The sequence below is a fragment of the Amia ocellicauda genome, chromosome 9 (genome assembly GCF_036373705.1).
Source record: "Amia ocellicauda isolate fAmiCal2 chromosome 9, fAmiCal2.hap1, whole genome shotgun sequence".
NCBI classification, from domain to species: Eukaryota; Metazoa; Chordata; class Actinopteri; order Amiiformes; family Amiidae; genus Amia; species Amia ocellicauda.
The window spans coordinates 3,155,684-3,177,617 of NC_089858.1; the positions used below are offsets into that span (position 1 = coordinate 3,155,684).

The window sequence follows — 21,934 nt, forward strand, 5'->3', positions numbered from 1 at the left end:
AGGGGGGGGTGCGATCGGGGTGGTTGCTCGGGTTGGCGGTGGCGGTGGCGGTGGGGGGGGTGGTTGACGACTGCCCAGAACTCTCTAGGATTGCGTGGCTAATTGCTCTACTTTATCTGCCCGTCACGGATAGCCATGCATATTTCATTGTCCTCAAAGACTTCGATTGTTTGCGCTCGTGTTCGGGGTGTAACGAGCAGAAGGCCAGCCAAACTGGAGTGTAGTTAAAGACCGCCTGTGGACGGGTGGGGAAAGGCAGGGTGCCGGGGTGGTGGGGGGGCAGACTATAACTCAGGCGCCCCCTCACTGTATGGACTGAGACAGGGATGGAGGGATGGAGATAACAGGCAAAGTGGCAGGAACTTTAGAGGCATTTTCTGTGTCTGTCTGTCTCTGGGTTAGTAAAGCAAACATTATTGCTTTTTTCCCCCCATAAGAAGCTTAAAGTTACTTAAAAGCTACAAAGAAGGCCTACAATGTTAATTAGTGTCAGTGGTAAAATAATTCAAGCTTGCTAAAGGTATTTCATAACCTCTCTAATTGTCTAATGCCATTCTCCAGGTGACGTCACCCCTATGTTGCCGTGAACTCGTGGCTTTGTCACACAGCTTGTATAACAATAACAGACACGCATCGCACACAAGGCCGCTGATTTGTAGAACATGATTACACTCTCCGCTTAACCGTTTGATGGGTGTCTGACAAAACCGGGCAACCTGCACAGGGCACCTATTGAAGGAGGATTAAGGTCGCATTTCAGAGCGAAGACCGGGATATGAAAAGGCTGCGCATTTTGGTCGGTCCAGATTTATCAGGCTTCACCCTTCGCCTGTTCCAGTGGAAAGATACTGGCCAATTTGCACTGATTACCTGATGGATACACACACACGCACACGCACGCTGGACACCCTCCCAAGTTCTAAATAAAGACGCGACTCTGCTCTTCCTGTCTAGTAAGGAAACCCGGTGACACCTCTCAGGGCCCGAGTGAATGAGCATCTCCGAGTGATTGATCAGCGTTTTGAAAGCGGATCGGACAGGTATGCAAAGGAGGAAACCGTAGCAAAGGCATCCTTCATTATCTGATGGGGAGTTTATCTGAGGGGCCTTTTTTCTTTTCGTCTGCTCTCTTTTCGAAGATCAAGTGGCAGCTTTTCCATAACAAAAGGGACCTGGCTCTAACTACCTGTTTAATTTATATAATCCGCAGCCCTGTTCAGTGGCTGTGTGCGCGGCCCATGGAGGCCCTCGGCACCGGGGGCTGCCGGGGGGCTGTTAATAAGACAGTGTGTTTCTGGAAGGGCCAGCTGGGGGATTACAGACCACCCTCAGGAGACAGTCTGTTTCAGACTGACCGATCTGACCTCCAGGGTATCAATACAGAGGGCCTTCTGTGACTATTAATATTGTTTTATTCTGATTAATTTATCGCATACAGGTAAATTAAACACCTGACCATGTTGACTTTCATTTCCACAGGTGTTGCCAGTCTTGCCAGTTGCCTGCCGGTCACTGCGGTCAGGCATGGTCAGCCGGGCTCATTCTACCTCCCGAGCTCACGGGCATATGCAGGCGAGTGTGACTTAGCTTCACCTCCCAACCAAAGTGCAGCTACTTAGCAAGGTCAAAGGCAAGGCTGGAGAGTCAAGGCAAGTAATTTAATAAATACCTCTCATTTTCCTTTGAGGCCTATCGCATAGAGAAGACAAACTCTGACCTGAGCATGGAGCAAAGCCAACTGTGCCAAAATGCCGACAGACCATTACAGCTGGCAACTCATTAAGCCAGAACTTACTTTTTACTTTTTGTTTTTGCCTTCCTGGCATAGTCTACACCCGCAAGATCGTTATGCCAGCCTGATGAATATATCTCTCTTTACCTTCACTTAACCCCACTGCTTTTGAGTCTATAGGTGTAAAACTCGGGCAGAGCGCTTTTCTTCCACGCGAGTCTCAGACGCCTGGTCATCTTTAACCCGTCTGCCAAGGTGGTTAGCCAGGTCAGGGATGTTTCAGGCCGAGCACTGATGGGGACCCAGCCGGCCGCCGCCACCGCCCGTCCCCGGGAGAAGCCCTAAGCGAAGCGGCCGCCGGGCCTCCCATTCGTTCAGGCAAGTACAAACGGCGACTCTCCATTTTTAACGGCTGGGGATAATGGAGTCCTTTGTTTGACGGATATGAAAGGCACACAATTAGGCTACAGAGCCCTTTCGGAGCGGGTTAACGGGAGACTCGCAGACGGCCGAGCGTGCCAGCTCCTCATTGTGCCCCCGAAAGCGCGCCCCATTAAAGCCAAATGCGCTGGCACGCCTCTGCCTCCTTGACTTATTTATCTCTCCGTTTTACAGCCCAAGTAACTAGATAGCTGTTAATTAATAAAGCTGTCAGGTAAATCGCTGCCACCCGACCATCGCCATCCCATCAGTAACGTGATCTCTCCATTGTTTAGCACCAGCCGACCACAGGCCTCCGGCTCAATTAAGCTAATGCTATGCAAATGAGGTCTCCCGCAATTTGTGCCACACTGGGGGCTGTTAATGGTGTAATTGGGCCTTTCCGGAGGGCAATTAGACCTCTATTTATGCTATTAGTTCAACACCTCTAATTATTGTTAATAACAGAGAGTGGGGGGGTGACGCAACACAACATATGCCCAGATGGGATGAGTGACCAGCTGGGATACAGGTAGGTCTGAAGCAGAGGTACGGTGGGGGAACCCAGACAATCAGTGCATTCGTGACTCCAATCATTTTGCTTTTTTAAAATCATTTTGACTTCTGTAATCAAATGAAACGCAGTCCTATCCTCCAACGGAAATCACTGGCGCTGGTCTTGAAGTTACGGACCCCTCCTATACCCTTTAGATCAGCTTTCTAATCGAGGATCCCTGTTCTCGGTCAGGCCTGAGTTTCCACAGGAGCTGAATCCAGAGCAGCCGACTTTGACGGTTTCCGTTTCCTCCCCAAACCGATCTGCCCTGGCCGCTCTGTGTTTCTTTTCCTTTTTTCTTCCTCCCGATTGCCATTCTGCGGCAGACGGATAGACACCTCTCGGAGACGGACAGCCGGCCTACCCCGACTCCACTCTGTGTTATTAGGGCAGTGAAGCCGAGCCAATCCCAGACACCGATCGAACACAGAGCCTTTCAATATTAATGCGGCTAAGCTAGCCACCGCGTGAATCAGCTGGCGCTATTGATTTTTCCTGAATGATATAATGGAAGTTGTGTTTAAAGTTTGAAAGAATCACATACTGGGCCTGATGTGGTCAGAAATCAGATGTTTCCGCGCAAATATAATTGGATTTTTATCAATAACGCGAGAGCCCCAGGGAGCGCAGTGTGAGCGCTGACTGCGGCCGCCCGCGGTGGCTGGGGACCTCTGGAGTTATCGTACCCTCGGCTGCGGAGTGCACAGGTTATGTATCGTGTTTGTAGTTCAAAATGTAATTTTTGTACTGCCGCTCTGAGCGTAAAACGAAAAGCGAAAGAGGAAGAAAAAAAGGGAAAAGACGGAGAGGAGGACAGCCTGCTTATTATGCATGCTGGCTACTATTTGAAGAAGCCGGGGTCTGAAGTCTGACGGGCATAACAGATACTCTACCGGCTTTACAGCACAACTCAGAACAGGCTGGGGTCTTGGGCAGCACATTGTGTCATCAGTTATTGTGTTCCAGCTGCGTCTAGTTGTGTAGCAACAGAAACTATTTAGGGACACGTGAATGCATCTTAAGACATTTTATATATCCTTTCTTTTTTCTTCTTTTCTATCCCAACACCGCCTCCTTTTGCTGTGTTCAGCACTTTTGTGTAATCCACACGGCTCAAGCTTCTGCAGTTTGTTCAAAGCTGTCAGTCACATGATAACAGTTATAATAATAATAACGAGGATGATGATGATGCCGTATCTGAACCATATACGTGACATAAGGGAGATGAAGATAAACGATCCTTTTCTCTCATTGCTTCAGATGGGTGTGAGAGCTGCTCGGTCCCAGTCTGAGGGACCCAGCGCAGAGGAAGCTGCACGTGTTATTATTGTGATCCGAGTTCCCTGGCTAAGGATCGGTCGGACATAAACGTTGTAAATAAGGCGAATCGGTTAATAAGGCGAGACAGAAACAGTTAAAAGTCCCTGGCAAAGGCACTGCTGGCAGCCGAACTGGAACACATGACATTATACCCCCAGCAAACCCATTTCACTGATGACCTAACCCCCCGATTTCCTTTCCAGACTTCAAGCGGGCCAAGTCATGCCATGCCAACACAGTCCAGCCCCGGCACTCCCGCTAATCAGCGAGTGCGATCAGATCCCCGCCGGAGTTCGTGCGGTTTGGGGTAACCTGAGCCCCCCCCCCCCCATGTGAGTCTACCTGTTCTCAGGTATTCGGGACGACGCGAGGCTTGGGTGATAATGTGGAGGGCTCAGCCGTGCCCCACGGCCCTGCCCCCCCATCCCCGTGGCCGGCGGGTATGAATATTCCCCTGCACGCTTAACAAACCCCCAGTAAATGGCAGCTCGGAGGGTCTCTGGCATTCCTTTAGCTGGTGTAATGAGGACTAATCCCCAGCTCACACCGCCCTGTTTAAATAGCTCCTGCTTGAGCCTCCCAGTAATAGAGTAATTAACCCCCGTGCCCTTCTGCTGCAGTCTGCGCTCCCCGGCGCTCCCCTGACAGGCAAATCCCTGCCGTTCCCCCAATCCACGGAGAGAGGGAGAAAGAGAGAGAGAAAGAGAAGTCCTAGTTGACCAGAGGATCTGCTTTCCTAGTGGCCTTGTCCTCGACATTCCTCGACATGGTTTCGTGGCTAAGTGATCAAAGACTCTGGCTAACTCTGGTAGATCTGAATGTGAGGAGGCCTCCTGGTCACTCCCTATAAGAACCAGAAGACACGCTTGTGAAGAACTTAAGAACATAGGAAAGTGTCCAATCGAGAGGAGCCCATTCGCCCCATCGTGCTTGTTTGGTGTCCATTAATAACTCAGTGATCAAGGATCCTATCCAGTCTGTTTTTGAATGTTCCCAAATTTTCTCTTCAGCCACATCGCTGGGGAGTTTGTTCAGATTGTGACGCCTCTCTGTGTAAAAGGGAGAAATCTCACTATGAGGCTATAAAAGAGGCTACGTGGATTCTATTTCAGAAAGCAAGAATGGTGGAAACCTTCAGGAAAAATATAGGTCACCTTAAACAGAAATAATCTTAAAAAAAAGAAACAGCACTTAAAATATTTTCTCAAACACTTATCCTTCAAGTCCTGCGGTAAATCCTTCTGCTCCTGACATAAATAACACAGCAGACCCCCGATCTCGTGATTTTGCTGCCTCTCTTCCTCCACCAGCCTGAACTTCAGTGAGTCTTCCTGGGCTGAGGGCCCTGCATTGATCCCAGCTAGCGCTGTGTGCTTTATTTGTTTTCTAGCGGTTGTTTTGCATTTCCTGTGGATGCGTTGTGTTTGTCGGCACTCTTCGGCGTTCCCACTGGAGCCTAATTCCATATTTACCCAGAATCCAATTAAGGCTGGCCCCGCATCATCAGCCTGTTTCACCGCTTTAATTCCCCAGGTTCAGGCTGTGGCTGCAGGGGCTTCTTTCCCTTATCAAGCGCCTCACGCTGTGAAAGAACCGCCTGCAGCCATCACAGGCACGACAAGTACTGCTACCCTTAAAAAGAGGGAAATAAAATACATACACACACACACTTGTACAGATAAAGACGCACGTTTGCCTTCATCTAGCTGGTGTGTGCCTTTTCTAATGAGATAAAGGCCCAGGAGAGTGGTGCCAGCCTCGCCTTCGGAGACCACAGTCCTCGCGACGCGCCGAGAGAAAGCCGCACACAAAGAGCAACGAGACGCAAAGCCACCCACGTACACGGGAGCCGCGATTCGGTACGGGAGGATTTCCGTTAGTGCAGAGCGCGTTGAGCCAGAATGGAAGTGGTGAAGCCGGCGATTGCCACACGAAGACTCCCTGTCCCCTTGTCATCACACGCTCGTTCCCCCGTATTATCTACTTCATTGAGTTTGCATTGTGTTTCCCTGCTTACGACGGTCATAAAGCCTGCCCCGGGGAGCTGTGTGTGTGTGTGTGTGTGTGTGTGGGGCAGGGCTGTGTTTGTCCTGTTTACTGCAGTGTTGTGTGATCCGTCTGCTGCTCTCCCCGCTGTGGCCGCCGGCGTGAGGAGCGGTGCGGAGGACTCGGGCTAATAGGGCCGAATTGAGAGCCGTGACATGCCTGATGCCCTCATCTGTGAGGTCCATCTCCACACCGAGGCCTCTCTCTACATGCCCTGGCGAGGTGTCGCTCTTAATAGTCACGATGCAAACACTGTACAGCTGGCAGATCCGTGTGGTGGCCCTGTTCCTCTTTAAACCGTGCATTTATTTGAATTAGTCCTCCTGGGCGAACACAGGCCAGGTGATCGGCGCCACTGTGTTTTCTCAAAGGCCGACCCCACCCGTCCTCCGACACCTGACAGGGGTCGCATGCGTCTTTCTTGTGTGGATCAGGGGGCTGTCGGGAGAGGGCAGCGCGCCTGGGGTGTGTTTATGTACGTGCCCCTGGGTCGGGTCTTTCTCCGGCCTGTCAGAGGACACACACACAGTGTCTGTCCAGTCAGGGGCAACGGTTACCTGTTTGGGACGAAGCCGGCGTCCTTGAGCTTCTCGGCCTGGTCCACGTCGCGGGGGAATCCGTGCAGGGTCCAGCCGCAAGTGGTGCAGTCCAGCTGGCTGAGCCGCTCGGACAGGATCTTCACGACCATGCTGTCAGGCACTGCAAAGCACAGGCAAACGCCATCAGCGCTGAATACAGGCCGGGGAGGGAAACTGCAACGGCGGAAGAGCGGGTGGGGGGAGTTCGTGGTTATTCAACTGCCTAAAACTTTGGAATTAGAAATGCCAACTGGGGGGATAAAGAGGGGCCGCCTAAACAACAAACACAGCCAGCGCCACTAAGGTCTATTTCACGCACACAATCGTGGCTTTCAGACAGGGTCACATTTTGCTCATTCACTCGAGGGATTTTGTTGGTACAAATCAGCCACTTTGTGTCGCCCGAGGCCCCATGAAACACTCTACAGTTGTGGTTTACATTGCCTTACAGAAATACGGAAGACGAAAAACACATCTCATCGCGAGCGCAACTTAGGCAACACGCCACTCACTTATTACAGGGTGAAGACACCGGTTTAGGAGCGTTACACGACTCTCGCCTGGAAGACTTCAAACACACCGCAGACAACCCTTCTGACACGCCTTGTTACTGCTGTGATACCGTATCACACAGCCCTGCTATGCAAACTGTCAGGCTGAGTCAAGCGCCGCCGTTTGAGAGAGACACACACCCGCTTTAATGCCGACGGTCATAAATAAATTAACAACGGGGCGGTTAAATGGCATCGGCATCGCCATCTAGTGGCAGAAGAGCCGGGACAAAGAAGCTCCTCTCACTGGAGCACAGAGAGTAGTGACACACGGCGGAGATTTCAAAGCAGATATGATCCGTAACACACAAACAGACGTGTACAAAATGAATGGAATGGAAACACACATGTATATTTAATGTTACAGAAGGAAAGGGATACAGAATTATTTTTCTCTTCGAATACTATGGTCCTAAACTTGTCCTAGACCAATTAAAACATAATCTGCTAGGCTCTGCATCAGCATCCGTGGTCGACAACGAGAAGATGCGATCAGGTGCTTATGAATTGAGCAGCATTTCCGCGAGGTCTTAGGGTACTAGACACAGAATTACATTTCAAAGTACCGCAGCTTGTTCAAACCGACAAATATGTTATTTTTGAGTCAAGACATATTTTGACACTTGCCATAACACCTGGGATAGACAGACAGGAGAAAATATAAAGAACAGACGGAGGGAAATTAAACTTGACAAGCAGACATAGCGCTCAAACAAGTGCCGGGAAGGTGTAGCTCAGATCTATACATGTATTGGCGCGTCTGGCTATGTGATCCCCATCCCAACTATGGCGCAGCGGAGGGGAGGGCTGGCGAGTGCGTGTGTGTGTTTGCGGTATTGGTAATGAAATAAAAGGCTGAGGAAAACAGCGCTCAGATGTGCTTAGGAGCAATATTGCAGAGGTTTAGGGGGTAAATTACAGCACGGATACACCAGGCAGACTCACGCAGTGCTGCTTCTTTAGCACAGGTTTATTAGTCGGGATATCTCTGAAATCGAGACTTGCTGCTAATCAAGGACCCTGAGCAAACGGGAAACTTACAGAGTTGGGATGTTGTCATCAGAATTTAAATATATGTACAGCGGGTCTGAAGAACTGTGCTGCACAAGGACACGCATATAAAAACGCCAACGCCAACCTCCTCGGCACAGAGAGCATTGTTTACATTCACAATCATCGCCCGTCACCGGGACGAGGCACTCCCGCAGCCAGGCTAATTTGGAGAGGGAGAGAAAGACGGGAAGAAAGGCCCGTGGAGAAAGAAAGAGTGAGAGAAAGGAACAAGGGAAGGAAGAATGAGAGAAGGAAGAGAAAGAGGGAGGGGGGGAGCAAGGAAAGAATGGAAGGAGAAAAGGAAAAGGGAAAGAAAGAAGACGAAGAAGGAGGAAAAAAAGCGATATTTTTTCAATAAGAAAAGTGAGCAGCACCCAGGGGGTCCCTGAAGCTTGTGAAAAATTAAAGTCGACGGAATCAAACTGTCCAATTTCCACTTCAAAAGAGCCGGGGCTTCCTGCTCCGAGAGAAGCGGCTTCAAACGCCGAACCAGAGAGGGTTTTCTCCACCCCCCCCCCCTCTATTTTATTTTATAACACATTTTTTTATTTTTTATTTCCTTAATAATCCTGGTCTCTAATTCCCTTAAGCACTGTACTGGTTACACTAGCCGCCGTCTCTCCCTTGCCTAATTATACCCTTGTGAGTCTATTAATCAACTTGTAAATTATTTAAGGCGGAGAGCCTCTCTGCCTGCAGCTCGCACTGACACTGGGAGAGAGGGAGGGAGGGAGAGAGAGAGAGAGAGAGAGAGAGAGAGAGAGAGAGAGAGAGAGAGAGAGCAGGAGGAAGAGAGGGGTCTGCAAACAGTGCTAGTAGCTCCCACAGGAACGCGAGCTCCAGCACTCAGACAAGACAGAGAGCTTTTTTCCTTCTTCAAATCTCTTGTTTTTTGGGGGGTTTGTATTTTTAATGCATACGTTTTAAGGCACACTCAAACAAGTCAGGCATTCATTTATATTTATATATATATATACACACACACAAATATATGTATATATCTACATACACACATACATATATATTTGTTTATATATGTATAATATAGAGTGAGAGAGAGTAAAATGTAGAATAATTCTGATTTCAGCGATGGCGTTTTTCAGGCTATTGCACCCCCACACTCCACAGCCGGTTGTGAAGCGACCAAATCTCTGCCGTGTTTCATTTATTGACTCGGAGTACACTTCGGCCAGGACCCATTAAAGGTACAGAGCACAACAAAAAAAAGAACGATTGTCATTGTATTTGTATTGTGGTTCCTCCTGCCGGATCAGCGGTCAGCGGGCCGGGACACGGGGACTGATCCGGTGAGGAAGGACGGCTGTAGGATCGAGCAGAGCCTCGTCTGGCCGGCTAACGGACAGAGCTGGTGCCAAACGCAGGAGTCAGTCCGTCGCTGCCTCCGTGGGACGGGCAGGCTGACGCGAGGCGGGGGGGCCCTTCAGGTGCTCGCTCGCTCGACTCATTAGACCTGAGCTCAGACGACATCTCAGGCACAATCTGAGCACACAGCGCAGACCGATGGTCTCGGCGGGATGTTTATTAAATTAATAAAAAGTTGCTCAAGGCAAGTGGCACAGTGAGGCCCCCGCGCGCCACGGTGATTGGCACCACGGATCAGCGTGGTCTCTGGAGTGGACGCGTCTGCCTTAACTAGGCGCTCGTGACTGAGAGCCGCAGTCGCAGATGCCACTCTCGAACGCCAGTCGCGGCAGATCCTAGCAGACAGGTCTGGGCGGCAGGCGAGGCGGGACGGGGAAGAGAGAGCACGGGGCAGCTCGTCTCCAGGGCTGGGAGACAATAGATTGAGACCACCTGGGCGGCCCCTTGAATGGCAGTGCTAAGGAGAGAGTCTGAGCTCATTACACCGCTGGGGTCAGGGTGGCCTCGGATAAAGATCGGGGGGACATGGAGACAGGGAGGTGAGACGGTCATGAGAGGATATTAGTTAGAGCAGAGATCCTGGAGAACGGTCTGTCCTGGTGTATGGATCACAGTATAGCCCAGTATTTGCACCTGGAAAGCTGCACCAGGATCCGCTAATTTGATTGAGACTCGTCACATGGGTCCATCTACAATTACAAATAATCCCTGCAGTATTGAGGTGCTCAACAAAACGTTAATGGAGGTCAGCGCTATGAACAGCGTTGCGTAACACACAGGGCAGGGTCACGGCTCGGCCGATACGCTTCAGCTTCAGCTACACCACTCCCAACTCCAGATCCTTAATTGAGAGAACTGTGCCAGATGGGAGATTTTGACAAAAACAAATAAAAAACGAAACAGAAAAAAAAAAAAACTCATACATCTCTGTATTACAAAAAAGACGCCTTTAAAAAATAAACAAAACAAACGCAAACAAACAAAAACAAAAGCCGAGAAGAGAAGGGGGCTCGGGGCTGGGTAGTCTCAGAGGGAAGCCGTGACAAAGTCATTTGCATGTAAACTGAGATGAGGAATTGTCAGCGCCTTTGGATTAAATGGGGAGGATGCGAGAGGATCTGATTTTCATGTGCAAATTACAGCCACCCCGAAGCTGTGCATTATTATTTCATCAAGACGGAGACTCAGTCACATGCTCGCCCATCCCTGTGGACACTTAAAGATTTTGACCCCCTGTGACGCTGTTTACATTGCTGCTGTGATGTTAAAAGCACCAAACTGCTGGAAAATGGGGCACGGAAGAATGGAGCCCCACTGAGGAATAGCTCTACACCAGTTGTGACCGGAACATTAGTGTTCCTTGCATTAATTGCTTGTAAACTGAAAGCTTCACGGCTAGCCTGCTTTCAAGTAAAATATTACAGTGAATTATTGGGGCTCGGAAACACTTCGAAAAGCCGAGGGAATTTACGAGGGATTTCAAGTGGGAAGGCAGGGGAGAAACGGGGGAAGTAGCATCTGCTCTCCGAACACAGCTGCACAGGCCGCACACACCGGAGTGCGGCTCCGTACCGACCAAGACAACGAGACACCGCTCTGAGGCCCGACACGACAGGAAATAGACTCGTGCGCCTACAACCACTCCACTCCGGCCCGATCTGGACTCTAGTCACAGGGCTCCCGAGAAACCCAACCACTGGAAACATCTGCTCAGAGCCCCGGCACCACAAGCCCCACAAATAAACTCCTCAACTGTCATCCCATTCTTGATGTTAGAGAACTCTTTCAACGTGCGTTTGTCAATCCCGTTCGGTTCGCCGTTCCCAAAACGTTCGCTTTTCCGGATCTCGCATCTATTTTGATTAGAGGTCTACCTGCAGAAGACAGACCGGTAAGCGTGGACGAGAGCATGTATCGGCCAGGTGAGTGACTCAGCGTGGGACGGCAGTGTTTGGGGCGTGTGTGTGGGGGCGTTTCCTGCCATATCAGGCTCATACTTGACAGAGCCATGACGAAAAATCCCTGGCAGGGATGTGGAAATCAGGAGCAATGGCAATTAAAAAACACTTAAAACCAGTTTCTCCCGAGCTCCCACACTGGCGCGCCCACACCCCTCGGAGCTTCTCCCACAATCCTTCGAGGCTGCGGTAAAACCCGGCTGTACCTCGCTCTCCGGTTTCCAGGTACGGTTTAATGAGCTCTCCGAGACCAGTCTGGTCGGCAGCCGCTGACTTCAGTACCTGCCCACAGCAAACTAAAGAGAGGGAAAAGCGCATATTAAAGTTTAAATAAACGGAATCCGCAATGTAACCTTTCGACTGAGGAGGTAAACAGAATGAAAAGAATAAAAAGATCCTGAACTTGTTAGCAGAGAGTGGGGAGAGTATTACCAGAGGTAGCTGGAGCAGGGAGAAGAAATAAAAGTAAAAGAGAATAGGACATTTTTCTCACCATCTCACCCTACACACAAAAAAAAGATCATAATTGAAAATAAATATGAAAGATTTAGGAGGGAACTTCAGTTGAGGTCTACGGGTCTGGCTGCTCGACCCCTGCTACAGTAGCCCACAATCCCCCGGTTGTGTGTCCATAAAACATTGCCTTGGCTGTCTGGCTTTCCTTTTGAGCATCTACAGGAGGAAGGTCATGTCACTACCAGACTCCCGATTCCTCACCTGAACACAGAGGCTCGTAATTAATGATGACTGGGCTCTTAGAGTTACTCCTGACTAGAGTGTATTAACATTCAAAACCTGTCCTCGGCCCTCAAAAAGAAAAGACTCGCATTCATTCTATCGCTACCAAAATTTTAAGTAATTCATTTTGGCTCTGAACGAGCCGGCGCCAATACAGAGTTCTGTGTTCAGAAACGAGAAGGATCAGATGAATTAAATAATTTGTGCTAAATTCTAAAATCTAAGTCTGAACTCTGTAGGTAAATGACTATATATATATATATATATATATATATATATATATATATATATATATAATTTTTCCATGGTCATTCTCTTAGATTCTCCTAGAGATGGCAGCAGGTTTGGGAGAACGTGTTGGCAAACTGATACAATTGTCTTCCATTAGATCCTGCTAATACAGAGCAATTATTAACATGTTTACTGGGAACAGCTGTTGATTATGTTAACACTGAAGGAGGGAGAAAAAAAAAAAAGGTGTCAGGGTCTTACTCAACGAACTGTTGAGAATAAAAAAACAAACGGGATAGAGAGAGGGGTGGTGGAATGGGGGATGACAAAAGAGATGGAGGGGGGAAAGCAGAGGCAGAGAAAGAAAGAGAGAGAGAGAGAGAGAAAGAGAGTTGAGAGGCTGAAATGACTGACAGGCCGAGAGAAGGGAAGCCTGTTCGGTCTGCTCAGGGATCGATCGCTGGGCGAGGGGGGGTGCGAGCGGCTGTGATAATTGAGGGCTTACTGTTGACAATGTTGTATTTCTGAGCTATTAAAGCTGCCTGGAGGCTCTTCCCACTGCCTGGGGGTCCGAGGAGCAGGACTCTGGGAGTGTGGGGGGCGGTGGATCGCGGGCGGCTCAGGGCGAAGGTCAGCACTGATTACAGAGAGGGAAGAAACACATGAGCGAGGATGAAACACGGACGGATTCCACCACCCTGACTGCCCGGCTATGATCACTGGACAGACTTAATCCCAGCGAGTCGGGTGAGAGAATCAAAGGCCAGTGGTGTAATTAAAAAATATATATATATTTAGACTCACAGAAAGTCAGAATGCAGTATAAATAGCTGCTGTTCTACAGGTTTGGATGGACAGGCTTGGGCTTAGATGCCCACGCAGACAGGGAAACAATATAAAACATTTACAGCATCCTCTACAAAGTTATCCCTGCCCTCCTTACTCTTAAAGATTTCCAGAATAAAGTCCAGGTGTGAAAATCTCAGTCGCGTATTCGATTGAAACGTTCATTTTTAACCACATACATCTGGTCAGGCAGGTATTATTCACCTCCGGACAACTGTGTAAAAGCGAGAACATCCATTCTGGAGTTAGGGACCTGTTTCCAGGACAGGAATCTGCGCTGTTTTGATTTCCAGGCCCGTGTTTACATGACTTCATCTGGGGAAAACTTGTGTTTGTTCTGGGTTTTTTGTAAAAAAGCTTTTGGGCAACAGCATCAACTAGGAAAACATCTACAACAGTTTGATCATTGTTGTTTGAAGTTGTATTGGACATGGCGTAATTATTCATTCGTGATCATCGGGTGAGAAGTTGAAAGTATAAAATCACAGCATTTTTAAGAACATGAGAAAGTGTCCAATCGAGAGGAGGCCATTCGCCCCATCGTGCTCGTTTGGTGTCCATTAATAACTCAGTGATCAAGGATCCTATCCAGTCTGTTTTTGAATGTTCCCACATTGCCTCTTCAGCCACATCGCTGGGGAGTTTGTTCAGATTGTGACGCCTCTCTGTGTGAAGAAGTGTCTCCTGTTTCCTGTCTTGAGACCTTTTAAACCTCTTTTTTTCATTATTTATGTGTAAAAAAACAATCAAACATGTTTCCTCCACGTAAAATGTGTTGCACCAGATCTGGACAACAAAACTGTTTTTAATGGGCACCACTGTGTAGACGAGATCACACAATGATGTGGTTCAAATGCCTCTCACCCTTCAGCTGGGGGGGATATCATCCACACGAAGAATAAAATGTTTCCGAGTTCATGTTCATGGATTTTGAGCACGATATATAATGTGCATTGCTCTGTATAATCCTGCACCTTACTGGGGCACAACACTGTCTTATTTGCAGCCCGTGACAAATATACCCAGAGACTGCTAATCTGAAAATAAAAGAGGCAATCAATAAATCATGAGGGCCCTCTCTCTCTTCCAGGGGAGTGTTTGTTTGTAGCATGACCCTCACAAGCAAGTTAACAGCTGTTTGCAGTTGGGTTTCTCTTCAACAATAGTGTTCTTCGCTGTGATGGCTTTGCTTTAATGTATAGTAATTAACCACAGGCTAATTATAACTAATGACTCCCTGAATGGTCTCGGCTGCTAATTGGTATATGAAAGTTCAAACAGCGATAAAACTCGGATGTGGGGAGAAAAAAAAAAAAAAAAAAATGCAAATGCACAAATAGGGAGAGAGAAGTCAGAAGTAGCGGGTAACTTCCTAATCAAACCGCATTTTTAATTAGCAATAATCAATATTCAAGGCGACTGCTTTATTGCAGTTTGTATTTCAATCAGGAATCATGAATACTTAATGCCAAAAATCCCAAAAAATATTCCTCCGTTTAATGCAATCAAGCAAATCAGAAGTGATTAATTATAAATCACGCCATTACAGCATGCCCCCAAACCTCACATTTACAAATCACACCCAAAACGCCAAGCTGTTTAAAATAAAAAAATAAAAAAGGGAGAAAAGCACAGCATCGCTCTTTCCACTCGTTTAAGCGCACTGTTCCCTGTTTCACACACAACCCGCAAGGAGTCCAATCGCTGGCACAGTTGGGTAGCTATATAAACTGTTTTGTAGTTATACTGGGCACCTTTTAAAGGTTTTCACGGACCAGAAGAAGCTAAATAAACCTAGTACCTATAATGTATGTAGTGTCCATTAACTCTTTCGTAATGTTTGCCATGTTGTCTCAGCAATTATACTGCAAAGAGAGTGGAGACAAATATTGTATTTACTCCCTGTTCGCTGAGAACCAGGCCTGGAGGACTAAAGTTAAAGGTACTAAACCATGAAATAATTACATCCAAACGAAGGCCAGTGCCAAAACCATGACCAGCAGTAATGACGTTAGATGTCCTATCGCCCTTAAAGGGACCCACTCTTTAACTGTGTAAAAACGCATCTGCAAGATACGGTAAGTTCTCTCTCTCTCCCCCCCCCCCACTCATTCTAAGCCTCAGCTGAACTCTCTGTGACTTCCACAACGCCTCATTAACTGGCAGGTCACTGGGCTCGGGGACGAGGTGCTTCAATCCAGGGACACGAAGTCACAAACGGCAGGCACAGTTATCCGCCACAGCGCGGGAGAGCCGAAGCCCGTGGGGCCTCCGTTGTCACAGGAAACTCTCAAGCAATCCTTCTGGCGCCGGACACCATTCTACCCAAAGACGAAACGGAGATTCCAGGGCTACCACCACCCCCCCAGTAAAAAATAAATAACAATAAACAGGAGAATTATTTTGTCAAGCAGAGGCATGTAATACCGAGACAGGTTGTATCCAAATGGCTTTAATGGGCTCCGTGATGACTGCTTATCCTGGCTGAAGGCCACCTGGGATGCTCTTAGCCTTTGGCTCTGCCTTGGGCTAGCCATCCCAAGCAATAAGGTGAAGGGCAAGTTGATGGAGAGAAGAAGCAAAGTCTCTCGCTCCAAACAGCTACGCGGGGTGCCTTCTCGCGACCAGCAGGGGTGCCTTTTGAGGCGAGCGGGCCCGGCTCGCACAGGAGGAGCCCCGCGGAGAACAAAGCCGTCTACAGCTCGCCCGGAGAGAATCCCCATCTGATGAGCAGTCTGGCCGGGATCCAGGGTGGACCCGCATCATGGGCACCCAAAGACGCGGTGATGGATCTCTCCCGCCACACAGCCGTCTCTTAGAAGGGGCGCGCTCTCCGCTCAGGCCCTGACCCGTACCCTGATCGCATCACGGGCAACACTCACAGGCAAATCCATTATACGCTTTATTGGAAAGGGCGTTTGTTAATTCTTGCCGCGTCACGTGACGGATGCGTCCATTATGGCGGCAGGAAATCAGGACGTCTGGCTTCTTTTAGCTTATGACTGACATTTAGATCATTTCTGAACTAGACATCTTGGATAGATGGATAGATAGATGGAGAATATGCGTTTAATTTTCCCTAAATTGCCGGGTTCGGTACCAGCCCGTGCGTTCATTCTCTGCCCACTCTGCGGAACGAGGATGAGAAAAAAGCTCTCAAGTACAACTTGAGGCACATTCATCAAGGACTCCACGTGGTCTCTGAGGAAGCTGCCATGACAAAACCGAGCAACATGAGTAATGCCTCCGACGTCACGTTCACGGGGAGCACGTGCCCGCCACCGCTAAAGACATAAATTACCAGTAAACTGCTGTTCATAGGCAACATGGGGAAGCCTTTGAAGTTACATCTTCTCTTAAAAAATGTATGCACGAATAAAACTATTTATGGGCAGTTTTAGAAAACTAAAAGATTCATGTGTCATAATTCATGTTACTTAGTTCGTTTGTTTGTTTTTACATATGGAAATTAATTTGTAGGACTTTTTGTTTCATACATAAATGCATCTGTAGCCCTTGGGTTATAGTCCGTCCCACACCAGAGCTTCCTTGCAGGACAACACCATGTCCAGTTCTGCAATAGCAGCCAACCATGACAATCATAGTATTGGTTTAGGCATAAACACCGTCTTCCTACGACGTACGACTGTAAACTAAAGCCAAGGAAGCCATTAATTATTAAAGAAAGAGTGGTGCTTTTAAGGGCTATGTTTCCAGCCAAGAAACATCCATCTTGGATTCCTTTTTGTGACTTTTGTTTTCATGTTTTTGGGACACGTGGCCTCTTCGTGTGCCGTGTTTTTTAATCTAATGCCTGTGACAGCAGTCCCTAATTGGGTCGGGTTTGGTTTCCTTCAGGGTGAACACAAGAACAGCTACAATATACCACAGGACTCAAATAAATCCCATCGCACAGCAGTTTGGGCCACTTTGGGTTTCAGGAACTGTTAATCACCAGACAGTATGAAATTAAATGTAACCTCATACTGAGGAATTCTCAACAGGCAGATATGGAGAACAACCATGAAAATAAATGGTCTTTATCAATTGCCGTACCCTGCGAGAAGACGTCCACAAGCGGCTGGTCGGCGTTGACCACTCGGAGCCGGTGCTTGTAGGTGTTCTGCAGGGGGTGGACCGCCCGGTGGAACTCCAGCAGCTGGGCTGCCGTGCTCTCCTCCTCCACACCTGGGGCCTCCTGCAGGCGCTGGGCCACCGTGGCCTCGCCGGGCCAGGCGAAGGTGGCGTGGTACACATCTGGAGGGCCCGGGAGAAGGGAGAAGACCAGTCAGGAGGCAAGCAAAACTCTGCTGGGTGGCTGGAGCCTGCATCTCCCTGTCACACGGTTCTGTTCTTCAAAGCACTAACAGGCGTTTTAGTGAGAGCTCAGCAGACGTGGGTAGACAGTGATTTATTCTTAAGATCAGAGAAGGATGGGTCCTTTGTGACACCCACCGGAGGGGAAAGGCAGAGAGAGACGTAGGATAAATGCATGGATTGAGGGAACGTATTTAGATTAAGGTTATTATGAATTTAAAATCAGTCACAGACGCATACAATAGAAATGTGTGGAAATAAACATACGTGTGTGTGTGTGTGTGTGTGTGTAGAGAGAGAGTAAGAAATGAATATGAAATAACCACTTTAATCATAGGTACAGTAAGAAAAACAAGTCACGCTCTACAAGGTGTGCTTTCTGTACCACAAAAGGGTAACATCTTTAAAAGGACGTGCTGAAAACCAGAACAAATACGTCCCACTGCAGGGCGGGAAAAAAATCCAGGGACGATATCGGTTCAGTTTAGTCACGAATCCCCACTGCAGTCCTTGGGTCAAAAGAAAAGGCCTAAAACCCAGAACTGGCCTCCATTTACCTCCAGTAACAGGATCAATCCTCTTGCCCAGGTTCCTCTCGATAAGGACAGTATCGGGAGCATCCAGCAAGACTAAGCAAGGAGAGATACTTCATGAATTAGTTAGGACTCAGACAGGAGAGAGAGAGAGAGAGACCAGTCTGAGTTGCAGAGAAGACCCTAATTTTCAGAAAAACCTGGAAGATAGACCTCCAAGAGCAACACTTGTTTGGTTTTCAAATGTCCCTTACAAATGCCCCTTCTCATTTTGTAGGAAGACTGTTGAATTCACAATGAGTTCTCGAGTGCAGGGCTGTATTTATGCATTTTATTAGTACAATTTTTTTTTCTCTCTCTCTCAACTTTGGAATTTTTGAAGTAGTATCCCCCGACGCTCTCCAGATCTTGTTTGTTTGTTTGTTTGTTTGATTCTCCTCGTGCCGCAGAAAGCCGTGGATATAAATAAGAACAGGGGCTGTGTGGATTAGGCGCAGTACACACCTACGTGCTCTGGGGCGATGCCTGCCTCTTGCAGTAGCACAGCTTGCTCTCGAGTCCTGGGTATGCCTTCAAACACCCAGCCCTGTGGACACATCAAGGTACTTATATTTGCAATGACATACATTTTAATTACCCACAAAGCACACACACACACACAACCCTTTGAATTGCATACTTCCACTGTCAGGTCTCTTCGTATTGAGAGGAGTGTGGTGCTGCTAGTTGCTTGTGACAGTTCTGTTTAAGATCGTAAAACAGCATCAGTTATAAATCACGCCAACAGCAGACAGGATTGTAAATGTGAGACGCGGGCCGACACTCATACCTGGCCAGAGCAAGCTGCAGTCTCCTCCTCAGACAATGCTTTCGCTCTTTAAAGAGGTAAATGTGATCTGACCCCTCCTGTGCAGAACACTCTATAAAGTCGCGGGGTTTGTGTTGTCAATCTACACAGGCTTATAAGGCGTAATAAATAGTTTCTTTCCTAACCTGTGCCTCTGGATCCAGTAATACATTATTAAATCAATCGTTCCCCAGTAAAGATAGTCTACTTTCAGCATCAGGCCGATTTTTGTAGGTGTTCATTATTGTGCCTGAATTTAAAGTCTTCAGCATAAACATCACGTAGGAGAGGCGAATCACAAGTAACCATTTGTGGGGTAATATCCATCATTCATTTTGTATATTTCAGAAGAAGATACACAAATGCATACTGTCTAAAGATTCCTCGGGCTATAGGACAAACGCAACTCTCTCTGTTTATATATGAAGAGGAAGAAGGGAAAAAAATGTGCTTTTCAAAAAAATCCTGTCCCTTGCATGAACCCTAAAAAATATACAACTGGGAAAGAGAAGAAGAGGCATCGATGTGTATATTAAAGACAAACAAAAAACAACAACCCGCAAACTGGATGCCTCACGCAGAGAGGGGAGACGAGGGTTAAATTCATAAAACCTTGGAAATGCGTCTAAATCTCTGCTTCCTATCCCCAATTCTCACTGTTAGCCATAAAAAGAACATAAGAAGAAAGAAAAAAATATTATGCATATCATTCATTAGCTACAAATAAAAGAAATTCTCTCTAATAGTCCCCTAAATCCCAGAGCTTAGAGCGCAATGGAGGAGGAAAATAAAAACAGGGAAAAGGAGCCATCTCCCAAAAGTGCTTGTTAAGGCCAACTTATTATTGCGATGAATATCTTAAAAATAAATAAATAAATAAAATAAACATTTATAGATCTAAGTATTATCAGAGGGGCTGCGAGTTCGTTATTGAGCTTCCAGGGGCTGTTTGAAATCTGCCTTTGTTTCTCGCTTTGATCTTTAACTGCTAACCTATCTGTAGTTTACCTGATCTCCCACACACAGGCTTTTGCCTTCAACTTTACTTGCCTCGGATGCTCAGGCACCGATTCTAGTCTAGTCTAGGGCCCTCTCTCTCATCCCTCTGGGGGATGCCCACCCCTGATCCGGGCGAGGGGCCGGATCCCCGCAACCCCCTAATCTCCAAGCGCGTGAGGCTCACTCAGATTCAGCAGCCTCATCGAGACACACGTGCAGCCATGTGGAGAGACACACCCCTCCAGTAGGTGCGATATTTTTGTGTATGTGAAATCCAACCCCCATTAACTAAAACAAAACATGAACAATTAAAGCGTTTATTTTTAATTTATTCAGTATGCGCCACATGCTCTACCTTGAATGAGAGGAAGAGTGGTTTAGCATGAACACAGAGCAGGGCCGGTGCTACCTATAGGCAGAGTAGGCAATTGCCTAGGGCCTCGGGCTTGAAGGCGGGACCTCCATAACCGTAACATCCCTATACGCTAGTCCACCAACATAAATTTTGCCTAGGGCCTCCAAATGTCTAGAATCGGCCCTGACCCAGAGTCAAAGACAGGAGACATATTTCTCTTTTCTTTGGAGGCATAGTACTGGTCATCTCCCTAAAATAGATGCAATTATGGATTAGCAAAAACTCCACTGGACTGGAGTTCATTGGGCTGGTGCGCTGGGAAAGCAGCAGAACGGACAGAGTGGTTTTGGATTCATCAGCTGCAAGACGAGTCTGCTAAAAAATAATAGCTAAGCTCTTTAGTACATTAAATCAATCTGACTCTTCTCTTTTTTATTGGGAGCCTTCACTGTTCTTCAAATGCTGATTGAATGGATTATAATGCCTGTGGTCCCGGGGCAGCGTGGGAAACGACATTCATACCACGGCGGGAATAGCCTACAGGAGTGGACTGGTCAGTTTAGGGACCCGACAGGGAAACGGGAGCAAACCGCGGCCCTCATTTCCCTACAAGGAAAATAAAGTAGTAATTCAAATACTCGTGTGAATCCACAGTGTGATGCTCATCTCTCTTGCACTTTATGATCAGTCATATAAAATCCATCACAAACGACGAAGGCTTGATGTGAACGGGTATCTCGATGGGAAACACATAAGGCCATCACTGCCTCGTTTCAGCCACCAGATCGAGGCAAGGACAGACCCCTTTCTGTTTGGCTTCACCAGTACAATCTGACCAACCCTACCTCACCTGGTCACATCTTATTGTCCACATCGATTACTCATATATAGAGCAAAAACAAGCACAGAGACACTGACATTCACAGCTGAAATCTGAAATATTAATGATCGCCGCCAGACATGCTGTAATTCTCCACAGTGCAGGCCAGGTCCTCCCACCACAGAGTCAAGGACACCCGCTGACCTTCACTCTGCAATCCCCTCCATCAGCACTAAGCCTCTGAAGTTCACTCCAGTCTCTTGGCGAACACAGGTGGGTTCAGCCAGCCGGGCCCATCTGATCCAGAGGCCATCGCACTGCACACACGGACACACGCCTCTGAGTCGGACCGATGCAACACGGGAGAGACAGACGCTCAAAAGGTCCCTCACTTCCAGACCTCTACTTTGAATGTTTTGCACATATGTTGGTGGGAGAGGGGGTTCTCTCTCTCTCTCTTTCTCTCTCCATGCGGTTAAAAAGAGCATAGAGAGAGGGAAGGGCTGTGTGAGTGAGAGAGAGTCAGGGCCTGAGTGAGGTGGAGAGAGAGTGAGGGAGTCAAGCGAGGCAAGGGGAGTGAGTGACTGGGAGTGATTTAGAAAGTGAGGCAGCTGGGGAGCGACGGATGGAGAGTGAGACCTAGTCAGAGCG

At 47.9% G+C, this 21,934-nt stretch overlaps 1 protein-coding gene across 3 annotated transcripts in view; it reads right to left on the reverse strand.

Annotated features, from left to right (window-relative positions):
- ak8 (adenylate kinase 8) overlaps positions 1–21,934 on the reverse strand; it is a 41,320-nt gene that overhangs the window by 3,037 nt on the left and 16,349 nt on the right. For all 3 annotated transcript variants that reach the window (XM_066712656.1, XM_066712655.1, XM_066712654.1), the window contains exons 7-12: positions 18,767–18,848; positions 18,287–18,358; positions 17,469–17,669; positions 13,072–13,203; positions 11,804–11,893; positions 6,632–6,773 (exon numbers count right to left, since the gene is read on the reverse strand). In XM_066712656.1, coding sequence (XP_066568753.1) covers positions 6,632–6,773; positions 11,804–11,893; positions 13,072–13,203; positions 17,469–17,669; positions 18,287–18,358; positions 18,767–18,848 — 719 coding nt within the window. The remainder of the gene's footprint in view (positions 1–6,631; positions 6,774–11,803; positions 11,894–13,071; positions 13,204–17,468; positions 17,670–18,286; positions 18,359–18,766; positions 18,849–21,934) is intronic.